Source organism: Ylistrum balloti, unplaced genomic scaffold (assembly GCF_031769215.1).
Source record: "Ylistrum balloti isolate Yb309-2 unplaced genomic scaffold, AGI_CSIRO_Ybal_v1 Utg370764, whole genome shotgun sequence".
Lineage (NCBI taxonomy): Eukaryota > Metazoa > Mollusca > Bivalvia > Pectinida > Pectinidae > Ylistrum > Ylistrum balloti.
In genome coordinates, this window is record NW_026782448.1 from 20,473 (window position 1) to 35,394 (window position 14,922).

Below are 14,922 nucleotides of genomic sequence, written 5' to 3' on the forward strand. Positions count from 1 at the left end.
AATGTACTTTAACAGGGATGTAGGCTTCATTGGACCAACAGCTGTTAGCATTAAAGCCACTTTTTCTAAATGGATAATGATATTACATTGTAAGATTCTGGAATTCCACTACACCCCAGATTGGTTTGACTATTATATCAGTATACAGTATATTTTTTTTGTAACTATACATTGGTTGATTACTGTAATTTTCCATATCGAGTGGTAACTTAAAGGTTTCACGAAATTGATATTTGGTCAACATTTTTTTCTGTTAACAAACAAATTCTGATTCAGTTAGTCTGAGGCTAAACTATAAAATGCCTGTACAACATCAGGCAATCATAACATTTTCATTTGTCTCCTATGTAGAATTGTATTATGTTTTCTTATCTTTTCAATCTAGGTTAAAGATGGTGGTGTTTTGAGGCAATTATTAAAGAAACAGAAAACACTTGTCCAGTTGAAAGTTTGGACATAACATTTGGTAAGTGGATGTGTTAAATGGATTGATCTGTGAGATACAAGGTATGTCTGTCTTCTAGTGAACAATCAAGGGAAGTAACTCTTATAGAAAACATAAAGAAATTATTTCACTTGATTCATGAAATATTTTGTGTACCATATATTATTAGCAAATAGGTTTTACAGTGGCAAATTAAATGCTATTGTTCTAGTGACTAGAACAAATAATTATGTCCTGTTCTGAGGACTGGAATAAACACTTGTGTCCTGTTCTGAGGACTGTGTCCTGTGTTTTAAACACTTTCATTTATGTCCTATTCTGATTGTTAGGTACAAATCACTTGTACTGACATTGGTATTGACATCTGCAATCAAAGGCTGTAATTGTTTGATGATGAACATGTGTTTCAGAATGGTTACAGATATTGTTTTTACTATTTTCAGAATTTTAAGCAACATTGCAAAGGTGGTGTTTGTGTTCTGCTGAAGGTAAATATAAAAGGTGAGTTTTGAAAGTAATTAATTTTGGGAATGTGTTTGAGCAATATTGCCTACACGACATGTAACTAAAACTTCATTTTTTGGATATAAGGTTCACCTTGGTAAAGCAGTGTGTCCTGTATGTAGGTTACTGTGATCAACATTTAGACCTTTGATCTACATTTAAGAAAAAAGTTTATCCAACTTGATTTGGTGAGAGATACTTATTCGCAAAATTGTCTTATTATAACTGCTTTATGAGGTTACAACAATGCAATCAGGAATAAGTTGTGAAATGTACCAGAATATACATATATCAATAACATTATGTCACACAAACTCACCAACAATGTTTTTACACTTTTCATTAGCACGCCATCATTAGATGGTGGTTTATTTAGAATGCCCTACATCTGTGGTCTGTCGTCCATCCATTGTATGTCTGTCAATCGTCTGTGAACAGGTCTTGATATCACTATTTCTTGAGAAGTACTGGATTGATATTTTTCATGTAGGTTTCTCTTAGTCCCTAGTTGTGCCCTTTTGTCTTTTGATTTTGGGTTTGATAAGAAGAAACAAAATGGCTATTAACAGATGTAGCCATCTTGCATTTTGACAATTAAAGTTTGTTATTACAATTTCTTGAGAATTACTTAACAGATCTTTCTCAAATTTCATATGTAGGTTCCCGTTTTATCCCTAATTTTGTCTCTTAGTTCTGGAACTGATCACAGAAATAAATGTTTAGGTCATCTTAGACAAAGTCTCATGGTGATCTATTGCAATCACCTTCATCCAGCATTGTGTGTCCGTAAACAGTTAATCATTTTCGACTTCTCAAAAACTCCTGATGTGATTTCATTGAAAATTTGCGAAAACCTCCCCTGGCCTAACATGAACCAAAAGTGTGAATTAAACAGTCCCCACCCCACAGGGGCCTGAGGGTTGGGGCCGAAATGGGTCAAATTGACTCAGATTTCACAAATCTTCTTAAGACTTAAATACATCTTAAGGTGCTTTACCAAAATTGTGAATCTCATGTCCCCAGAGTCTCACATTTCTCCGTAGGGAGGAGGTAAAATTTACTAAAGTTTATATAGGAAAGACTAGATTTTTGGAATGATTTGTTTAATTTCATTTGGAAATATTTCAAACTTGGTTAAAATTGTGAGTGAAGGATGACGGTTTCATAGTATGCCCATATTGATCCTTACTGACCTTAAGGGGCTGATGGGCTGGGCCAAAAGGGATCAAAAATCTTCTTCTTAACACCCAGATATGGTAGAATCAAATGGTTTGTTTGAATGGAAGCATGGAAAATGCTTCAATTACCAAAATGGGTCACACATTTCTTCCTGGGGAGAAAAGTTTTTTAAACTTAACTGAAATTTTCATAGAAAAATTGCATTTTTGAGATAACGTTGATGTATTTCTCACTGGAAATAACTTTGTTAGAATTATTAGTAAAGGGTTACAGTTTTGATGGAATGCATGTATTGATACTGACTTACTATATTCAGTGTCACAATTTGTTTCGTGACACTTGATAACAACTCTTTAACCTGTATATTCAATATTGTTTATCTCAGGTGATCGTCAAAGCCACTAGGCCTTTGTTAAAACATTTTTTAAACTAAAAGCAATTTTAAAAAAGAGTCAAGAAGAGAAAAGAAGGGAACAATCCAACTTTTGAATAACAGATTAATATCAAACAATGGTGAGTACCAATATCTCTCTGGGGTGTTTTGTTGTTTTGTGAGAGTGTTAGTTTCTTGTTATTTCAATATCTATAAATTTATATAACTAGTAATTTTTGTTCTTTCAGATTTCTCAGATTGTCATCATGGCAACAGCCATCAGTCAAACCGCTTTCCGTCCTAAAGGCCAGTCCACCTGTAGTGACCACAAAGGGAGGTGCTTGGATCTTTACTGTGAGAAATGTGATCAACTCATCTGCCTTACATGTTTGTCAACAACTCACAGAAGTCACCCTGTTTGTGAACTCAGTGCAATTACTCCTCAAAAGAAACAAGAAATTACAAACTTTATCAACAAAACAGAACAAAATGACCTGGTACAAGTCAGGGAATATATCACTTCTGCTGATTTATTACTCAAAGACAATACCAGTCATTTTGAGAAACTTTCACACCAACTAAAAAATCAAACAGATCAACTAAAACATGAACTCGATCTATTTACAGCACAGACACTCTCAGTGTATAAACAGATGGAAGAGGACAACACCAGGATGATACAGAAATACAAACAAGAACTGGAGATGTATGACATACAGCTGAAACAACAACTACAGGAATGTAAGGTGACTCTACAACGTGGTTCTCACCTGGACATCTATGACACAGATATACATTCCTCATTACATCTCCCTGTCAAACCTGTCCTGGGTACGGTCATCTTCACACCTAACACAAATCCACAACATCATATACAACAGGCCGTAGGGACGATTATCACCTCAGGTCAAACAACTGACCAGGATCGGTCAATCTCAGTATCACATGACCAGGGACAATCCTCTAAACAACAACAAACAGGAGTAAAAGGGAAGAAAGCAGTGATAAGTAAAGCACTACTGTCAGAGACCAAAGTGGTGAAGGAGTGGAGGTCTCCATGTGACATTGTGTCTATATGTCCCACCACTGATGGTCAGGTGTGGACCAAATACACTGATACATTAACTCTCCTTAACAGGGAGGGTGAAGTAGTACAGAAGGTCACACACACGGCTGACATCACTGACATTAGTCTATCACCCACAACACACACACTGTGGGTCTGTGACAGTAAAAACAACATCATGGAGCTGGTATCAGGACGACTTACAAACAAATTCAGAACCAAGGAGAGACCCTGGTGTATATGTGTTACAGCCAGTAACCATATCATTGTGGGGATGAAGAAACACATCTGTAAATTTACTACACAAGGTCAAATGGTACTCACTACAATGACTGTAGGGACTGGGAAACCATTAGTGTATACACCATGGAGGATGTCAGAGTGTCCAGTAACTCACAATGTCACAGTGATTGATATCAACATGGAAAGTGACGGTGGTGATGGAAACAGACGTGTTGTTGTCATGGATACTGACTTCCAGGAAGTGTTTGTATATAGAGGTGACATCCCCAGTACATATAAACAAACACCACAAACAGGACGTGTAACATTTTACCCCTGGGATGTGGTGTATGACAGTGTGGGGAACCTCATCATAGTGGACTGTAACAACTGTAGGGTCCTACTCCTCAGTGGAGATGGTGAGTTCCTCAGGATCATATACACAGACAGAGTGTGGACAGGGGCTGTAGGTATAGACAGGGAGGATGTTCTGTGGGTAAGGTTTGGGGGTGACAATGTAAAACTACTACAGTACAGTGTGTAACAGTACTACTACAGTACAGTGTGTAACAGTACTACTACAGTACAGTGTGTAACAGTGTGTAACAGTACTACTACAATACAGTGTGTAACAGTACTACTACAGTACAGTGTGTGACAGTACTACTACAGTACAGTGTGTAACAGTACTACTACAGTACAGTGTGTAACAGTACTACTACAATACAGTGTGTAACAGTACTACTACAGTACAGTGTGTAACAGTACTACTACAGTACAGTGTGTAACAGTACTACTACAGTACAGTGTGTAACAGTACTACTTCACTACGGTGTGTAACAGTACTACTTCACTACGGTGTGTGACAGTACTACTACAGTACAGTGTGTAACAGTACTACTACAGTACAGTGTGTTACAGTACTACTACAGTACAGTGTGTGACAGTACTACTACAGTACAGTGTGTAACAGTACTACTACAGTACAGTGTGTTACAGTACTACTACAGTACAGTGTGTAACAGTACTACTACAGTACGGTGTGTGACAGTACTACTACAGTACAGTGTGTAACAGTACTACTACAGTACAGTGTGTAACAGTACTACTACAGTACAGTGTGTAACAGTACTACTACAGTACAGTGTGTAACAGTACTACTACAGTACAGTGTGTGTTACAGTAGTGTGTTACACTACAGTACATTGTGTAACAGTACTACTACAGTACAGCAGTGTGTGACAGTACTACTACAGTACAGTGTGTAACAGTACTACTACAGTACAGTGTGTAACAGTACTACTACAATACAGTGTGTAACAGTACTACTACAGTACAGTGTGTAACAGTACTACTACAGTACAGTGTGTAACAGTACTACTACAGTACAGTGTGTAACAGTACTACTTCACTACGGTGTGTAACAGTACTACTTCACTACGGTGGTGTGTGACAGTACTACTACAGTACAGTGTGTAACAGTACTACTAATGTACAGCAGTGTGTAACAGTACTACTACAGTACAATGTGTGACAGTACTACTATATAACAGTGTGTAACAGTACTACTACAGTACAGTGTGTTACAGTACTACTACAGTACGGTGTGTAACAGTACTACTACAGTACAGTGTGTGACAGTACTGGTACAGTACAGTGTGTTACAGTACTACTACAGTACAGTGTGTGACAGTACTACTACAGTACGGTGTGTAACAGTACTACTACAGTACAGTGTGTAACAGTACTACTACAGTACAGTGTGTGACAATACTACTACAGTACGGTGTGTAACAGTACTACTACAGTACGGTGTGTGACAGTACTACTACAGACAGAATTAGACAGATATATGTTATCCTAGTGAGTTACCATGGTAACAAACTTTGCAAATAATATTTACATGTAACAAAAACAATACGGTTTAAATGAATGATGCTCCTCAGCAAAATCTATTGGTATCACCACCCATATTCTTCACTTTGTAAACTACATCTGTGTGTAAAATTAGTATGAAATTCACTTTAATGTGTTAAAACTTTGTCTTCCTTTTTTCTTTCTGATTGCAATGAAAATCAGTATAAAGTTATGTTGTGTATTTAGAGGTGACCAATGTCTTATAACGTATATGTATACTGTATCCTTATCTCTGTATAGTGTGTTTTGTATATTTGCCACTTAATCAACGGTACAACTTACAAATTCATCCTTTATACCAAGTACTTCAGACTCCTGGAATACTCTACCTATCGAAACTAAGTCATCTGATTCTATCAAACAATTCAAAACTCTTCTACCTCATCTTACTATCCCTACAAATATTAAATCATTTCTAGAGCACGGGCCTAGAAAAGTAAATATAATACATTGCCAACTCCGCAACAGCAGCAGCTCTCTAAATTATGATCTTTACAAAGCACGTGTTCGACCCAATTCTTCATGCAGTTGTGGACATCATTCTGAAGACTCTAGTCATTACTTGCTTTTCTGTAACAACTTTGATCAATTACGTAATATAATGCTTCAGTCTCATTACTGGTATAACAAAATAACTGTGGAACACCTATTTGAGGACGAAAGTCTCGATACTGATCAAAATATTGTCATCTGTAGTCTGTAGGTTTGTACAATCATTTATTTATAGTTCTAAACGTTTTAACATTTAATCATCGATAACCAGGACACCTTGGTATGTCTATACTACCCCTTCCCCACACCCCTTCCATTCATCCAGTTTCATCCTCCCAACACCGACGGGTATTGTTTTATTTATATAATTATAATGTTTATTTAATACATACTTCGTAAAATATTCATAGTTTACCAAGATCACGGCTGTGGTTTCCTAATCTTGTCGGCAAAGCCGGTATAGCACGGCATCGTAGAAGGACAAGGAGTGATCCAGGAGAACGACAACTAAAGCACGGGATGTGACTGAACATTTTAGATAAGTAAAACACAATGCGTGTACAGTAAAGAGTCAGTCCCTTACCTACTGGATTAGGAAATGACAGTCACCAAATCCACAGAATTACTCGTCGGTACACCCCCCTCCCCTTACCCCAATTTTGTTTTCTTTTTCTCATTTTCTAAGCTTCTCTTTAACTAAAAATATGAAAAGTTCTACGGCTATTGCGTGACTATCTTAATTCGTATGTTTTAATTTGTTATGGAAAGGGCGTAAGTGTGTTATTATAAATTTTGCCCAATCCTGTGGTATTTTGTTTGCAATAAAATTGATTTAAACTAATCAACAATAAAATACTTTGAACTTATATTGGTGTTTTATTTTTATTGTTGATGTTTTCTGTTAAATATGTGTTAGAAAATTCCGGAATGTGATTTACCAGGATGTCCGAGTACTCCGGGCTCCTACTTAATAAAGTGTCTGAATATTTAGGGGTCTGACGATACAGAATGCTTGAATGCCATTTCGGGGATTCTTTCTAAAAGCAAGGATACACAAAATTTGACAAAATCTCGCCGATGATCGTTGATCGGTTTTCTGACTGGTTACGATGTGTCAAATGTATTTTGGGATCTCACATAAAACCATTAAGATTTATATATTTTAAAAAGATATGTGTTGGATGTGAGATACCAGGTTGTTTGAGAATATTATTACTTTTTCATTACCTGTATCATATTGAGATTTTTTTCTAGTAAATCTTGTTCCCCGGTGTGACATAAGATCAGGAGACACCAATAATTGATACGACAAATTACTGGAATTCCCTGATGTGACACAATATCAGAATACTAATAGTTTATAAGTCCCGTGGTTCCCTGGTGTCACGTATTAGTATAATACCGCTACATGTGTCTACACGTCCCTGTGTTTCTCCGGTGTCATATATCATAATACCTCAGATGTCTCAGCAAGTTCCTGTGATTCCCCGGTATCATATAACATAATATCATCAGACATTTTCTAGTTTTTTTCTGCTGTTGTTTAACGACACAAATGATCAGTCGTCATTTTTTTTTCGTGGAGATAAAATACGATCGAATATAGAACTATCACCAGCAGGAACAAGGTATGTCTGTTTTACCAAACAAAAATCCTATTTATCTATTGTGTTACCCGGTATGACACACCCACCGTGTATTGTGTATCCCTGTATGACACACCCAGTGTATTGTGTTACCCTGTATAACACACCCATAGTGTAATGTGTTACCCGGTATGACACACCCACAGTGTATGGTGTTACCCTGTATGACACACCCACAGTGTAATGTGTTACCCTGTATGACACACCCACATTGTACTGTATTACCCTGTATGACACACCCACAGTGTAATGTGTTACCCTGTATGACACACCCACAGTGTATTGTGTTACCCGGTATGACACACCCACAGTGTATTGTGTTACCCTGTATGACACACCTACAGTCTATTGTGTTACCCTGTATGACACACCCACAGTGTATATTGTTACCCGGTATGACACACCCACAGTGTATATTGTTACCCGGTATGACACACCCACAGTGTATTGTGTTACCCTGTATGACACCCACAGTGTATTGTGTTACCCTGTAAGACGCATTAACAGTCTACATTGTTACCTTGTATGACATATGAATAGCATCGTCGATACTCCAGGGTTTACGATCACTTTCCCTCTCTCGGTCCCACCGGAAGAGCTACATTAATCAAGAGTCAGACAGACAGAGCTAAGTACCTGTACTAATATATTACATATTACAAAATGACCTTAACCTAAACCAAATTTATGCAGGCCCCTAGTTCTTCCTTTCCACATATGGACATGGTTTGACTGCTAGAGTAAGGATAAGGTATTATTAGATCCCGGCCCCGCCTTCTAAAACTAGCATTATCAAACAATCACCGCAGCAGACGGTTCCACCCTTCTGAGGGGGATGCAGGTCGCCCCCTCAGCAGGACACTTGACGTTCGTCGATGAGACGATAACCGCCAACGGGAGGAACCACGGAGACGGAAAACCAGTCAACCAACCAACCAACCAACCAATAAATAAGCTTGACAACTGATGAAGGCAGAGAGCGGCTCTATATATGTTTTGTCCTATCTTTACACAATGAAATCTATCTAAACGAAGTACAGAACATTTTAAATCGTAATTAATTTTGACAAGTAAACTGTAACAGTTCTGTATGTACCGTAGCAAATGATAGCGGAAGCTCTACAATGTCCGGTGCCCGACTGGACACAAACTTACCGGTTCTTTGGTCATCTGTCAATGTTTGGGCCTGTAAATGAGTAAAGAGACAGTGTCAATCACGAAGTAAGCTTCTCTAAGGAATACATATAGAATTATAGAACCGACTTTCCGGTCAGATTATATAAATACCACGTCGGAAATATCTTAATGTTTCGTCCCCTTTACAATGGGATTCTGGTCACAGGGAGTTATTTTTACCAGTAGTTTAAGAATAAAGGTGAAAAACAGAGAAGGTAAACGATAAAAAACATTTTAACTGTAAAACCAGACAACATTTGCTTAAACGTGGTCTCGTCATATGGAAACATTATCTGAAATGGAAAGAAAATCTTGTATGACAACATATTTACAGCTGTAAAGAGCTCTGAACAGCGTAAGAGGAAAAACAAACACAATCATGGCGATTATGTTGTTCATTAACAAGTTTAAGCTTGTTTTCCCATCCCATAAGATTATGCTTACCTGTCTGTAATTAAATGCTTATTACTGAATAAAAAAAAATATTGTTTAAACTAACAAGTAGTGGCGAGTGTGTCAACATTTACGTAGACATGGGTTTGCTGGACATCGAGGGATCAAGTGACACCACTTGAACTTCAAGTAAAAGAACTTCTAATAGGGGTGACTCGTATCTCTCTCCCGTCCACCAGGGGTGACCCGTATCTCTCTCCCGTCCACCAGTAATAGGGGTGACCCGTATCTCTCTCCCGTCCACCAGTAATAGGGGTGACCAGTATCTCTCTCCCGTCCACCAATAATAGGGGTGACCCGTATCTCTCTCCCGTCCACCAGTAATAGGGGTGACCTGTATCTCTCTCCCGTCCACCAGTAATAGGGGTGACCCGTATCTCTCTCCCGTCCACCAGTAATAGGGGTGACCCGTATCTCTCTCCCGTCCACCAGTAATAGGGGTGACCTGTATCTCTCTCCCGTCCACCAGTAATAGGGGTGACCTGTATCTCTCTCCCGTCCACCAGTAATAGGGGTGACCCGTATCTCTCTCCAGTAATAGGGTCCACCAGTCCACCAGTAATAGGGTGTGTCCACCAGTAATAGGGGTCTCGTATCTCTCTCCGTCCACCAGTAATAGGGGTTATCTCTCTCCCGTCCACCAGTAATAGGGGTGACCCGTATCTCTCTTCCGTCCACCAGTAATAGGAGTGACCCGTATCTCTCTCCCGTCCACAGTAATAGGGATGACCAATATTTTTCTACTGTCCACCAGTAATAGGGGTGACCCGTATCTCTCTCCCGTCCACCAGTAATAGGGGTGACCCGTATCTCTCTCCCGTCCACCAGTAATAGGGGTGACCCGTATCTCTCTCCCGTCCACCAGTAATAGGGGTGACCAATATTTCTCTCCCGTCCACCAGTAATAGGCATGACCAATATTTTTCTACTGTCCACCAGTAATAGGGGTGACCCGTATCTCTCTTCCGTCCACCAGTAATAGGAGTGACCCGTATCTCTCTCCCGTCCACAGTAATAGGGATGACCAATATTTTTCTACTGTCCACCAGTAATAGGGGTGACCCGTATCTCTCTTCCGTCCACCAGTAATAGGGGTGATCCGTATCTCTCTTCCGTCCACCAGTAATAGGGTGACCCGTATCTCTATCCCGTCCACAGTAATAGGGATGACCAATATTTCTCTACTGTCCACCAGTAATAGGGGTGACCCATATCTCTATACTGTTCACCAGTAATAGGGGTGACCGATATTTTTCTCCTGTCCACCAGTAATAGGGGTGACCAATAATTCTATCCTATAAACCAGTAATAGGGGTGACCCGTATCTCTCTCCCGTCCACCAATAATAGGGGTGACCCGTATCTCTCTCCCGTCCACAAGTAATAGGAGTGACCCGTATCTCTCTCCCGTCCACCAGTAATAGGCATGACCAATATTTTTCTACTGTCCACCAGTAATAGGGGTGACCCGTATCTCTCTCCCGTCCACCAGTAATAGGGGTGACCTGTATCTCTCTCCTGTTCACCAGTAATAGGGGTGACCATTATTTTTCTACTGTCCACCAGTAATAGGGGTAACCCGTATCTCTCTCCCGTCCACCAGTAATAGGGGTGACCCGTATCTCTCTCCCGTCCACCAGTAATAGGGGTGACCCGTCCACCAGTAATAGGGGTATTTTTATCTCTTTCCCGTCCACAAGTAATAGGGGTGACCCGTATCTCTCTACCGTCCACCAGTAATAGGGGTGACCCATATCTCTATACTGTTCACCAGTAATAGGGATGACCGATATTTTTCTTCTGTCCACCAGTAATAGGGGTGACCAATATCTCTCTCCCGTCCACAGCTAGTAGGGTGACCCGTATATCTCTCCCGTCCACCAGTAATAGGGGTGACCCGTATTTCTCCCCCGTCTACCAGTAATAGGGGTGTATCTCTCTCTCCCGTAGAGGGACATATATCTCTCTCTGACAGTAATAGGGGTGACCCCTGCTTATCCACCAGTAATAGGGGTGACCAATATCTCTCTCTCCACCAGTAATAGGGTGTCAGTAATAGGGGTATTATCTCTCTCCTGTCCACCAGTAATAGGGGTGACCAATATTTTCTCCTGTCCACCAGTAATAGGGGTGACCCATATCTCTTTCCCGTCCACCAATATTTCTCTCTCCTGTCCACCAGTAATAGGGGTGATCCGTATCTTTCTCCCGTCCACCAGTAATAGGGGTGACCCTTTAATTGTGGTCACCTGTATCTCTCTCCTGTCTACCAGTAATAGGGGTGACTCGTATCTCTCTCCCGTCCACCAGTCATAGAGGTGACCCGTATCTCTCTCCCGTCCACCAGTAATAGGGGTGACCCGTATCTCTCTCCCGTCCACCAGTAATAGGGGTGACCCGTATCTCTCTCCCGTCCACCAGTAATAGGGGTGACCAGTATCTCTCTCCCGTCCACCAGTAATAGGGGTGACCCGTATCTCTCTCCCGTCCACCAGTAATAGGCATGACCAATATTTTTCTACTGTCCACCAGTAATAGGGGTGATCCGTATCTCTCAGTAATAGGGGTGACCAATATTTCTCTCCTGTAAACCAGTAATAGGGGTGACCCGTATCTCTCTCCCGTCCACCAGTAATAGGCATGACCAATATTTCTCCCCTGTCCACCAGTAATAGAGGTGACATATATCTCTCTCCCGTCCAGAAGTAATAGGGGTGACCTGTATCTCTCTCCTGTCCACCAGTAATAAGGGTGACCCGTATCTCTCTCCCGTCCACAAGTAATAGGGGTGATCCGTATCTTTCTCCCGTCCACCAGTAATAGGGGTAACCCGTATCTCTCTTCCGTCCACCAGTAATAGGGGTGACCCGTATCTCTCTACCGTCCACCAGTAATAGGGGTGACCCGTATCTACTGTCCACCAGTAATAGGGGTGACCCGTATCTCTCTCCCGTCCACCAGTAATAGGGGTGACCCGTATCTCTCTCTCTCTCCCGTCCACCAGTAATAGGGGTGACCAATATATCTCTCTCCGTCCACCAGTAATAGGGTGGTATCTCTCTCCCGTCCACCAGTAATAGGGGTGACCCGTATCTCTCTCCCGTCCACCAGTAATAGGGGTGACCCGTATCTCTCTCCCGTCCACCAGTAATAGGGGTGACCCGTATCTCTCTCCCGTCCACCAGTAATAGGGATGACTTATATTTCTCTCCTGTCCACCAGTAATAGGGATGACCAATATTTCACTCCTGTCCACCAGTAATAGGGGTGACCAATATTTTCTCTACTGTCCACCAGTAATAGGGGTGACCCGTATCTCTCTCCCGTCCACCAGTAATAGGGGTGACCAATATTTTTCTACTGTCCACCAGTAATAGGGGTGACCCGTATCTCTTTCCCGTCCACAAGTAATAGGGGTGACCCGTATCTCTCTCCCGTCCACAAGTAATAGGGGTGACCCGTATCTCTCTACCGTCCACCAGTAATAGGGGTGACCAGTATCTCTCTTCCGTCCACCAGTAATAGGGGTGACCCTTATCTCTATCCCGTCCACAGTAATAGGGATGACCAATATTTTTCTACTGTCCACCAGTAATAGGGGTGACCCAATATTTCTCCCCTGTCCACAATTAATAGAGGTGACATGTATCTCTCTCCCGTCCACAAGTACTAGGGGTGACTTGTATCTCTCTCCTGTGCACCAGTAATAGGGGTGACCAGTATCTCTCTCCCGTCCACAAGTAATAGGGGTGACCCGTATCTCTCTCCCGTCCACCAGTAATAGGGGTGACCCGTATCTCTCTCCAGTCCACAAGTAATAGGGGTGACCCGTATCTCTCCCCCGTCTACCAGTAATAGGGGTGGCCCGTATCTCTCTCCCGTCCACAAGTAATAGGGTGACCCGTATCTCTCTCCCGTCCACAAGTAATAGGGATGACCCGTATCTCTCTCCCGTCCACCAGTAATAGGGGTGACCCTTATCTCTATCCCGTCCATGTAATAGGGATGACCAATATATTTCTACTGTCCACCAGTAATAGGTGTGACCCGTATTTCTCTCCCATCCACCAGTAATAGGCATGACCAATATTTTTCTACTGTCCACCAGTAATAGGGGTGACCCGTATCTCTCTCCCGTCCACAAGTAATAGGGGTGACCCGTATCTCTATCCCGTCCACAGTAATAGGGATGACCAATATTTTTCTACTGTCCACCAGTAATAGGGGTGACCCGTATCTCTCTTCCGTCCACCAGTAATAGGGGTGACCCGTATCTCTCTCCCGTCCACAAGTAATAGGGGTGACCCGTATCTCTCTCCCGTCCAGAAGTAATAGGGGTGACCTGTATCTCTCTCCTGTCCACCAGTAATAAGGGTGACCCGTATCTCTCTCCCGTCCACAAGTAATAGGGGTGATCCGTATCTTTCTCCCGTCCACCAGTAATAGGGGTGACCCGTATCTCTCTTCCGTCCACCAGTAATAGGGATGACCGTAATATTGGTGACCCGTATCTCTCTCCAGTCCACCAATAATAGGGGTGACCCGTATCTCTCTCCCGTCCACCAGTAATAGGGGTGACCCGTATCTCTCTTTATTCGACCAGTAATAGGAGTGACCAATATTTTTATCCTGTCCACAAGTAATAGGGGTAACCAATATTTCTCTCCTGTCCACCATTAATAGGGGTGACCGATATTTTACTCCTGTCCACCAGTAATAGAGGTGACATGTATCTCTCTCCCGTCCACCAGTAATAGGGGTGACCTGTATCTCTCCCAATATTTCTCCGTCCACCAGTAATAGGGGTCGTATCTCTCTCCCGTCCACCAGTAATAGGGGTGACCCGTATCTCTCTCTCCCGTCCACCAGTAATAGGGGTGACCCGTATCTCTCTCCCGTCCACCAGTAATAGGGGTGACCCGTATCTCTCTCCCGTCCACCAGTAATAGGGGTGACCCGTATCTCTATCCCGTCCAGTATCTCTCTCTCTCGTCCAGTAATAGGGGTGACCCGTATATCTCTCCCGTCCACCAGTAATAGGGGTGACCCGTATTTCTCCCCCGTCTACCAGTAATAGGGGTGATCCGTATCTCTCTCCCGTCCACAAGTAATAGGGATGACCCGTATCTCTCTCCCGTCCACCAGTAATAGGGGTGACCCGTATCTCTCTCCCGTCCACCAGTAATAGGGGTGACCCTTATCTCTCTCCCGTCCACCAGTAATAGGGATGACCAATATTTTACTCCTGTCCACCAGTAATAGGGGTACCCAATATTTCTCCCCTGTCCACAATTAATAGAGGTGACATGTATCTCTCTCCCGTCCACAAGTAATAGGGGTGACTTGTATCTCTCTCCTGTGCACCAGTAATAGGGGTGACCAGTATCTCTCTCTCGTCCACAAGTAATAGGGGTGATTCGTATCTTTCTCCCGTCCACCAGCAATAGGGG

General features: G+C 42.0%; 1 protein-coding gene across 1 annotated transcript; it reads left to right on the forward strand.

Moving 5' to 3' along the window:
• Positions 1-408: 408 nt before the first annotated feature.
• On the forward strand, positions 409-4,421 carry LOC132558163 (uncharacterized). The gene is made up of 3 exons (XM_060222696.1): positions 409-466; positions 889-946; positions 2,750-4,421. The coding sequence occupies exon 3, from the start codon at positions 2,768-2,770 to the stop codon at positions 4,331-4,333; it is 1,566 nt and encodes a 521-aa protein (XP_060078679.1). The 5' UTR covers positions 409-466; positions 889-946; positions 2,750-2,767; the 3' UTR covers positions 4,334-4,421.
• The last annotated feature ends 10,501 nt before the right edge of the window (positions 4,422-14,922 follow it).